Source organism: Corticium candelabrum, chromosome 16 (assembly GCF_963422355.1).
Source record: "Corticium candelabrum chromosome 16, ooCorCand1.1, whole genome shotgun sequence".
In the NCBI taxonomy this organism is placed as follows: domain Eukaryota; kingdom Metazoa; phylum Porifera; class Homoscleromorpha; order Homosclerophorida; family Plakinidae; genus Corticium; species Corticium candelabrum.
This window is the reverse complement of record NC_085100.1, coordinates 12,780-22,255: the sequence shown is the minus strand read 5'-3', so window position 1 is coordinate 22,255 and position 9,476 is coordinate 12,780. Positions and strand designations below refer to the sequence as shown.

Below are 9,476 nucleotides of genomic sequence, written 5' to 3'. Positions count from 1 at the left end.
GAACCTTCAGCGTAACACTTCCAAGATGGCCGCTGAAGGTGTGGACGAATTGTTCGGTATAAAAACAGCTTTTTATATTGGTAACTACCAGCAGTGCATTAAGGAAGCTCAAGCCTTATCGGTGATTAATTTATTTGCGGTACTGGTTGTACAATGAAGGAATCCGTCTCTTCTCTCTGTTTAGCCGTCGCGTGCTGATCTCAGTGCTTCTAGAGATGTATTTCTGTACAGGTCGTACATTGCCCAGGTATTTGGTTAGTGTGTCAGCTATTATTAGTTAGTCGGTGTGCCGTCATTTGATTGGAGAGCAACAATAAAGTTTTAACTAACCTACAGAGCTATGTGTAGAGTTTACGGAGGTTTATTGGCTGTCATTCTGTTTGTCCATCATCGTCTGTTGGTGTCTATTTTATTACTGGTCATAACCTTATTTTTTAGAGGAAGTATGGTGTTGTGCTTGATGAGGTGACAAACAGTTCTCCTGGCGAACTTCAGGCTGTGCGAACATTAGCTGATTACCTACAGAATGGACACAAAAGGTATAAATATGGTAAGACACGAGACGGTGTTTTGAAATTGAAATATCGATATCACAACACAAAATTAATCTGGAGGCATCATTGGGATTAGTCCAGTCATTTTCCACTCTAGACATTCAGCGTGATGTTACACGCGGGCACACACACACACACCTTGGACAACTCATCATGAGGACAGAACTGAGCCAGATGTCTTGTTCTTGTAATGTACATGTATTGGTATCTGACTCTGCTTCAATTTGCTCAAACCACTGGGAGTGTGCACAACTACTGCAGTGCAAAAACTAGATCTTTGCACAGCAACTGAAAATTAGCAGAACGGATAGTGAGCAAGAAGATCTAGCTGTATAGTACCAGTTACATTAGCCAGGTTACCTTAGCCAGCAAATGCTGTGTACTGTTGAGCACCAGGTGGAGGTGTACACACACACACACACACACACACACACACACACACACACACACACACACACACACACACACACACACACACACACACACACCTACTATAGTGTGTTTATTTAGTCTCTTCAGTTTCTCAGATTCGGTTTCTGTGCTGCACTTAATGTACACTTAATGTACATGATGTCAGATGTGATGTAATGTTGCTTGTTTTGTGTGTTTGTGTAGAGATGGTATCATTGCTGATGTCGACAGCAAGCTAAATAGTGGGGTTGATGCGAGTAACAATACATTCTTCCTAATAGCTGCAACCATCTTCTATAATGAACAGAACTATGACTCTGCTCTTCGCTGCTTGCATCAAACAGAAGACTTGGAATGGTGATTTAGTTCTGGCTTCTGTTACTGTGGATGTTGGAGATATGATTTATTTGCTGTTTTTGTAGCTCTGCTTTGTCTGTTCAGACTTACTTGGTCATGGATAGAGTTGACTTGGCAAGGTGTGGCTACTTTATCATGATGAAACAAGTAGTTGTATCATGTTTGGATGTAAAACGAGTTCCTTGTGATGCTTTTTCTATGTTACTCTGTTGCTCTAACTCCTCGTCTATCATCTGTCTTGATTACTTGTTATTTGTTTTGTTGTCTGTTTGTTCTAACTGTGTATGGATGATCTGACTGACTGCGTCTGTCTATCCGTCACTGGTATTGTCAAAAGCAACAACAAGGCTAAATCATAAAATTATTCAAGAGTACCGCATGTACTACGTATTTTGTAAAGCTTGCCATTGTCGATAGTTTCATCTTGTTAGCATGACACCTCTATGCAGAAACAAAATGTCAACTCTGCCTTGCATGTTGTGTGACCACATGACCATAGTATCTGTCTGTCTGTCTGTCTGTCTGTCTAACAGTGACAATTATGTGTTATCTAATTTGAGTGTTTTTAGAAAAGAGTTGAAGAGGATGCAAGAGATGGATGATGATGCAACACTCACCCAGTTAGCGTCAGCCTGGATGAATGTTGCCACGGTACAAACATTTCACCCCATTAGCTGCATGTAGTATATTGATATAACTTATTAGCTATACTGATTGACTTGACAGGGCGGAGAAAAGTTGCAAGATGCATACTACATTTTCCAAGAGTTAGCTGAGAAAAACACACCAACAGTACTCTTGCTTAATGGACAAGCAATCTGTAATATTCAACAAGGAAAGTATGATGATGCAGAAGGTCTCCTGCAAGAAGCTTTAGATAAGGTGAGATGGTCAAGAATTGATATTTAGAGTAGTCTACTCTCTAAAAATCAAGCTGTTGAATACTGAGAATGCATGCAGTCCTTCGATAAGGAAGAGTAAAAAGTGTAATGCTGCTGTTTGAGAGCTTGCAAGTAGATAATTAGAGCTTTCTGACCACCAGCCCACACACACACACACACACACACACACACACACACACACACACACACACACACACACGGCACGCGGAACATGACTATATTAGGTTAGTCACATATATAGGGTGTAAAACACATCTATAGGGTGTAAAACACATATATAGGGTGTAAAACACGCATATAGGGTGTAAAACACGCATATAGGGTGTAAAACACGCACATAGGGTGTAAAACACGCACATATATGTATGTATATATATATATATATATATATATATATATATATATATATATATATATATATATATATATATATGAGTGCGTGCATGCAAGTGTCTTGTGAGCAAATACTATGCTGCGAATGTGTTAGTCGATTACAATTTTATTGTTGCTTAATTTTCTTATAAATATATGAATCAGTGAATGAATTGTTCTCTAGCTCACACCAGCCATTTATTGTTGTTCACGAAATACATCTATTTTAAAGATATATTAATTAACAAAACCCACCAGCACTTAATTATAGCAGCTATACATTGTGTAACAGCTAATTAATTAACTTAATTACACTACATTGAATAGCAGAACGCAAGGCAATACGTGTACTAAACACTGAGTTCATCTATAGAACTATAGACTACTAGATCTGACCAAATCCGTGACAATTTAAATTGCAAACACCATTTTGTCCCTGAAATATTCATAAGAGCCACAGAGTGCGACAGGAAGTACTAGTCGTAAGTCGCAAGTAGATGACCTTGGGCACATACCAGTCACGTCACTATGATCGACTGCAAGTACAAGATCTTTGTGGAATCCCATCGCTGGAACTGAATCCAAGCCTGTGGCAAACGTGAGGATAGCTGGAAGGTCCAGCGAGCATGCTGCTTCGTCCTCACCTGCAATACACATGCATGCACATAGTATAGTATTGTATTGCATTGAAAAAGATTTAATTATTTAACAACCGTGTTTTATACGTAGTACGTCGTAATAAGTTTAGGTTATGTATATGTATGCACCTGTGGAGACGAGGCCATCTTCTACATCACTGAGAAGTGATACCAGTTAAGTAAGAGTTCCTCTTCTTTTGTTCTCGCGTTTGTGCCTGTCTGTGAAGGTGTGAACTTGAACAAGCTGAGCATAGCTGTAGCATCGATTGGGATGGTTGGAGAATGTGTAGGTAACATGCACGTATGCTTTACAGACAGCAAGCACTAAATTAGACCAGCTGGACCCAAATTTAATTAAATTGATCAATTTGGTCGACGAATTCGTCAGTCAGATTCATTCTATTGATATCTGTCCAGCAAAGAATGAATGTTCACATATCTATAACTGCTTAGGCATGGATGCGTCTGCTAGATTTATATCGCGGTTCTGCATGAAGTCTTCTCAGTATTGTCTGATTAGACTCGACCCAGTCTCACTCCGCCCTCGTCATTCCTGGATTGTCAATCCTCGGCGGAGAGAGACTGAGAGTCTATTGTCTGATGTCTAGAAATTAAGTTGTTGTAAACTATATTCGTCGCCTAATTAACTGTAATGACTTCGCCCATGTCTTGAATACGTTAGTGCAACTCAGAGCTATAGTGTTTTCTAGAAGAGTGGGAATACGGATGGTCTCGCTCTGTATGCGTGTTTTACACCCTATATACATGTATGTATATGCGTGTTTTACACCCTGTATGTGTTTTACACCCTACATATATGTGTGTTTTACACCCTATATGTGTGTGTGTGTGTGTGTGTGTGTGTGTGTGTGTGTGTGTGTGTGTGTGTGTGTGTGTGTGTGGTGTGTGTGTTTTACACCCTATATATGTGACTAACCTAATAAAGTCACGTTCCACGTGCCATACACACACACACACACACACACACACACACACACACACACACACACACACACACACACACACACACCACTTTGAACCTCCAACATGTTAATGTCATTGCTTTTAGGATAGCAGCAATGCTGAAACTCTTGTCAATATGGCTGTTGTTGCCCAACACCTGGGCCATACATCTGAGGTCTGTTGTTGCTATCAAATTTGAATCAGTGGATTATGGACTATCCATTTTCACAGGTTGTACAACGTTATATCTCCCAACTGAAAGATGCCCATCGCAACCACACATTTGTCAAAGCTCTCACCTTGAAGGTAGGCATGTGACTTCATAATGTGGACTTCATTTTACCCTTGATTTGGGTAGGAAGAAGAGTTTGATCAAGTCGCAGGGCAATATGCACCACAATAAGTTACAACTGCTATTAGACTCATGAAGCTCAATTTATAATAATAAAATTCAGATCAATACAAATGTGGCTCTAGTATATGAAACATACAGTTTAGTCCTGATATTTGAGTGTGTACATGTACCTATCACATCTTAATGCCATAGACAAGATACACATCTAGTTAGAACACTTACCTTTATCTATAACTTCTACAGTTTGTTACTTAGACTAGCCAGAACCTCTCAACATCACACCTGAAGTCAACCATGATAACTTTTTTTGTGTTTGTACCTTTTCCATCACATCAGGTTTGCCTGGTATGTTGTACAGCAAGGGTACACAGACATGGAATATACACACACACACACACACACACACACACACACACACACACACACACACACGCACGCACGCACACACGCACACACACACACGAACAGGCACACACACATACACACACGCACACACACACACACACACACACACACACACACACACACACACGAACAGGCACACACACGAACAGGCACACACACACGTGCACAAACGCTATTAGTAAACTATTGCAGATGAGAAACATAGTAATAATACCCATAGATTCTGATGTGACAGACATCAGTTTAATTAACCAATTCCACTAAATTTCTGAGCAATATAGCTGTTATCAGATGAGCAAATGCTGTTACCCTTTCATCTGTCACCTTTTGCATTCAGTTTCACTTGATGCTAATAGTGACTACATCCATAACTCCACCCCAAAGATAAGAGGTACACTGAAAATGAAGGTGATCCAAATGACATGTCAGAAAGAAGTGGCTTGCTATTCAAGTGCAGTCCTCTTTAGATAGATAGTACATCATACACATTGGACTAATTGAAGTTAACAATGTTGCTTCTCACTACTATGAAGGACAGTAAACACAGTCTCATTTGGCATATCAGATGCCAACAATAGTTGTACCAGAGTTTTTGAAACATAATTGATTTTGTTTTCTTAAGTGCAAATTTTGTTCATCAGCATCATTACACACACAGTACACATCAGTGTACAAGTCAAGCACATGAGTATCCCTTGAGTACTGCGAAACCTGTCCATACATCAATCAGAGCAATCTCTACTCTACAGCAATATTTGATAACACACTATCCATATAATCATACGCATCGTCATATACCATCATATGTCATATGACCTACTGTTATGTGTCTCACCATTACTCATCCCTTCAGTTGTAGAACACACTTTATTGACAACATATTGTTATGGCAGTACTGAATGGCTTCTGTTGTTCTCATGAATGCTACCCAGCCCCAATCACGATCTTCACGAGTGAAAGCAAATGGTTGGTCAATAGAGACAGAATATCTCTGAACATCAGAATTAGGATTTTCAACAGTAAACCTATGCAAAAATCAATTAGCAACATCCATTAAAAGCCCTATCCTGTCCAGCTCCACCTGCAATGAGTCTATTTGCATCATCTGCCAATCTGTTTGTTTGTCTGTCCATCTCTATTGTCTGATAATGTTAGCTACTTCTTCTCTTTGGCTGCCAGACACATGTAGTATGTCATTACACCCCTACACTAAAGAGCTTCTAGGTATGTGCCCAAATGGTCATTATGTTGACCAAGGTTTTTCAGTCCTTTGTCTTATGCTACTGTGAGGATGTCGTGAATCATGTACGTATGGATTCTTGTTTGTATGTATCAGTGTGTATGTACCTTTTCTCTTCATATTTACTTACAACAAGAAATGCATTCTAACAGTAATTTCAAGCATTCTCTATAAAGAGTCTGTCTTGTTTATCTGTTTGTCAACAAAGACATATTATCATTGCAAGAACACTATTACAATATCTATTATCAATACTAGTCTGTCTGTCTGGATATCATTCCACCTCTATATTGCCTATGATGATTATCCATCTTCCACATTATGAGTATGACGTTGTAACCTGTCAGTCTGCATAGTCTCCCTAAATAACGATTATCTAGCAAGACACACAAAACTGACCGAAAAAGAATTGACACAACTGAGTTTCCTACAGTTGATCCATTCTGCTCATCATCCTGCCTTTCCAAATAAAGTGACAGATAACCTGAATGTGAAGGTGTTGCGCCATTTGGATACAATCTCAACTTCCAACACACACCACACAACCAGAATGCAGGACTTCGAATTTCTTGCCCTTGTTGATAATCTTCGATCAAATGAGAGAAGTTTGAGATGTTCCAAATGTATGTGTTAGGGTGCTCATCGCGCAAGTTAGATATTTCATTTTTCATCTGACTACTTATTAATTGTAGCTGATCTTTGAGCTTCTTGTTTTCTCTTTGTAACAGTAGCATGTGCTCCATCATGCCGTCTCGAAGATGATGGCTCAGCTCTAATCGTGTTGCTTTCGCACCACAGCCTAGTAAACCAAAAGATCACAATTAGACACGGAAACAGTTGCATAAAAAACAAGACTGATGGTCACACTCATAAGCTGACAAACACCACTCACTCACTCATTTCTATTTAACTCAGAAAAAGGTAATCACAACTCACTCATGCACGCGTTACACACCCATGCATGGGCACACACACAAATGCATGCACACGCACGTGTGCATGCACGCACACGCACGTGTGCACACATGCACACACACACACACACACACACACACACACACACACACACGACTCCCTTGGTTAACTAACTAAGTGACTGCAATGTACTTTTGGCATGACTATTTTGCTGCCTATACTAATCTAGCTCTAACATTCCATTGGCAAACCACAATCAAATGTAGAACAACACCAGTAACATACACCATAACAATAAAACCAGCCATGTCACACCTTGAGACTCAAAAGGACAAGGAACTGGCGCTCTATCACAGTCATATGTCACATGATCATCCATGTGAGCCCTTGCTATCATAGTAATACAGCCATTTGTAACACAACTGTTGATGCAAGGCACCATAGCTAGTGGACACTCATTGGTCTCATGATCATCTAGATCACAGAACGCCATTTCTAAGCCACACTGCTCGCAGACAACTGAACGCTTGCGGCACTGGAGAGCATGTTCTTCAACATGTCGTCGTAGCATACCCTTAACACATCGAGTGTGTGGACACTTGACAAGCTGAAAACACACCAAACATTTACACCCAAACATATATACAGTGACATTATTTCAGCTTAACAATAGTCACTTAAAAATACATAAAACATTACATACCTCAAATAGACACAACCTGGTGTGCTCTTCCAGATCCTTAAGTTTTCCTAGCCATGGACAGAGCTGCAAGTTGTGCCCAGTTTCAGATGTCTTCCTTTTCTTAAGAGGATTGACCTCTAAACCGTTGGCACAATGCACATCAAGATTGTCAATAACACCTCGTAGAGGAAGATTTCTGATTAGGTCTCGTTTGTGAAGAGGCTGTCTGTCTAGAGGACACGCTTTGTGTGAGACCAGCCATACAGTGATGCAGCTCTCACAGAATGTGTGGCCATCCTGGCAGCTTACTGGGTTGGTCATAACATCACGACTAGATGAAAAATGTAACCACTTTAGAGATCTCCTGTACTCATGTCCACATGCATACACATATGTGGCTGTCTGTATTATGTATTCTGTACCTTCTGCAGTGTGTGTGTGTGTGTGTGTGTGTGTGTGTGTGTGTGTCCTTCCGCCTTAACAATAATATTGAACTAGGATGGATATTTCCCGGATATACACGTACTGCTCCCCAATTAATCTAGCATTGCCTTGCACTACATGGCAATAATAAGGCACATCGTTTGAGTTTACAGCTGACGTCAAACGGTACAGTGAGTGTAGAGCCGGCCTACAGTACTACAAACATCATGACATGTCTCAAAAATCAATGGGCCTGGCACCTTCCGCACAAATGGTTCCTACCCACTGATCTACGAAACAGTCTTTATTCTGTATTCTTTCTACAATGTTCAATCAGAGGTAGATAAGCCAAGTAAATTAATATTTAATTAATGAAGCATTTGATCTGTTGAAGCACAACCGCAAAATCTGAAAGAAATTAATTAATCCAGTGCAATAATCCTTACCCACCTGTACGTCAGTCTGTCTGTCTCTCTGACTGCATGTGTAAGTTCATCCTAAATTTCTAGATCTATGTCTGTCTGTCTGTGTCTATCGCTCTGCAGGTCCTACGTTTTTCTTCCATTTTAATTAATTGTCCGTCTCTCGAGAGATGGATCCTGTTAGGAAGATTCCCTGCCAAAACTACGCAGCTACACACAACACAGAAAAGCTAAGGACTGAAGGATTCTACAAAAAAACGATAGTCACGCGCGCAACTGAAAGAAAATGTAAACTAATGCAGATATCGATGTCTGTCCGTTGGTCTCGATGTAATGGTAAACATGAAATGCCACTCACCAGATGGAACAGATAAGATTCTCGTCTACTTTCCCGACAAACTGGTCGAAAGGGTAGCCCATTCCTATAGACTTCCGGGAAACGAGAAAACAACCTCTAGACTTGTAACGCACGCTAACAAACTGTTGGAATGTGAGTTCTGAAAATTATCATGAAACAGAACTGTAACGTTCCTGGGACGTTTAATACTTCTTTAGAACTAAACCTAACGTTATTACAAGGCAAGGCTACTGCACGCAAACTCAACTCGTCAGGATTGACAATCCGGGGAATGACGAGGGCGTCAATCCTCGCCGCAGAGGGGGATCTTTTTGGACCAGGTTTGGGAACTTAGGGTGCGTTCGAATACTAGTTCTAGAACAGGAATTGTAGGGGGGATTAAAGTTCTATAGCGTTCGATTGGTAGTTCTGACAGTTCTAGAACTGTTAGAACAGTTCTAGCAGTTCTGCCTAGCGAGCTGGAATTGTTGGAACTGTCA

General features: G+C 40.3%; 2 protein-coding genes across 2 annotated transcripts; one reads left to right on the top strand and one right to left on the bottom strand.

Moving 5' to 3' along the window:
* Nucleotides 1-3: 3 nt before the first annotated feature.
* On the top strand, nt 4-4,704 carry LOC134192156 (coatomer subunit epsilon-like). The gene is made up of 10 exons (XM_062660855.1): nt 4-121; nt 185-247; nt 439-539; nt 1,170-1,322; nt 1,388-1,441; nt 1,892-1,973; nt 2,049-2,204; nt 4,304-4,372; nt 4,429-4,503; nt 4,556-4,704. Exons 1-10 carry the CDS (start codon nt 26-28, stop codon nt 4,598-4,600), a joined length of 894 nt encoding a protein of 297 aa, XP_062516839.1. The 5' UTR covers nt 4-25; the 3' UTR covers nt 4,601-4,704.
* A 781-nt stretch (nt 4,705-5,485) lies between these two features.
* LOC134192230 (TNF receptor-associated factor 5-like) lies at nt 5,486-9,077 on the bottom strand. The gene is made up of 5 exons (XM_062660947.1): nt 8,998-9,077; nt 7,816-8,125; nt 7,428-7,719; nt 6,597-6,996; nt 5,486-5,982 (listed from the first exon to the last, which is right to left on the bottom strand). The coding sequence occupies exons 1-5, from the start codon at nt 9,057-9,059 to the stop codon at nt 5,799-5,801; spliced, it is 1,248 nt and encodes a 415-aa protein (XP_062516931.1). The 5' UTR covers nt 9,060-9,077; the 3' UTR covers nt 5,486-5,798.
* Nucleotides 9,078-9,476: the final 399 nt, after the last annotated feature.

Bases quoted from the DNA above. Each gene is read 5' to 3' on its own strand.
- LOC134192156 (XM_062660855.1), top strand. From the start codon at position 26: ATGGCCGCTGAAGGTGTGGACGAATTGTTCGGTATAAAAACAGCTTTT. The intron at 122-184 runs GTGATTAATTTA...CTCTCTGTTTAG, and splicing joins AGGAAGCTCAAGCCTTATCG to CCGTCGCGTGCTGATCTCAG. The intron at 1,974-2,048 runs GTACAAACATTT...TTGACTTGACAG, and splicing joins CCTGGATGAATGTTGCCACG to GGCGGAGAAAAGTTGCAAGA.
- LOC134192230 (XM_062660947.1), bottom strand. From the start codon at position 9,059: ATGGGCTACCCTTTCGACCAGTTTGTCGGGAAAGTAGACGAGAATCTT. The intron at 7,720-7,815 runs GTATGTAATGTT...GTGTGTTTTCAG, and splicing joins CCAGGTTGTGTCTATTTGAG to CTTGTCAAGTGTCCACACAC. The intron at 6,997-7,427 runs GTGTGACATGGC...TTGGTTTACTAG, and splicing joins TTGTCCTTTTGAGTCTCAAG to GCTGTGGTGCGAAAGCAACA.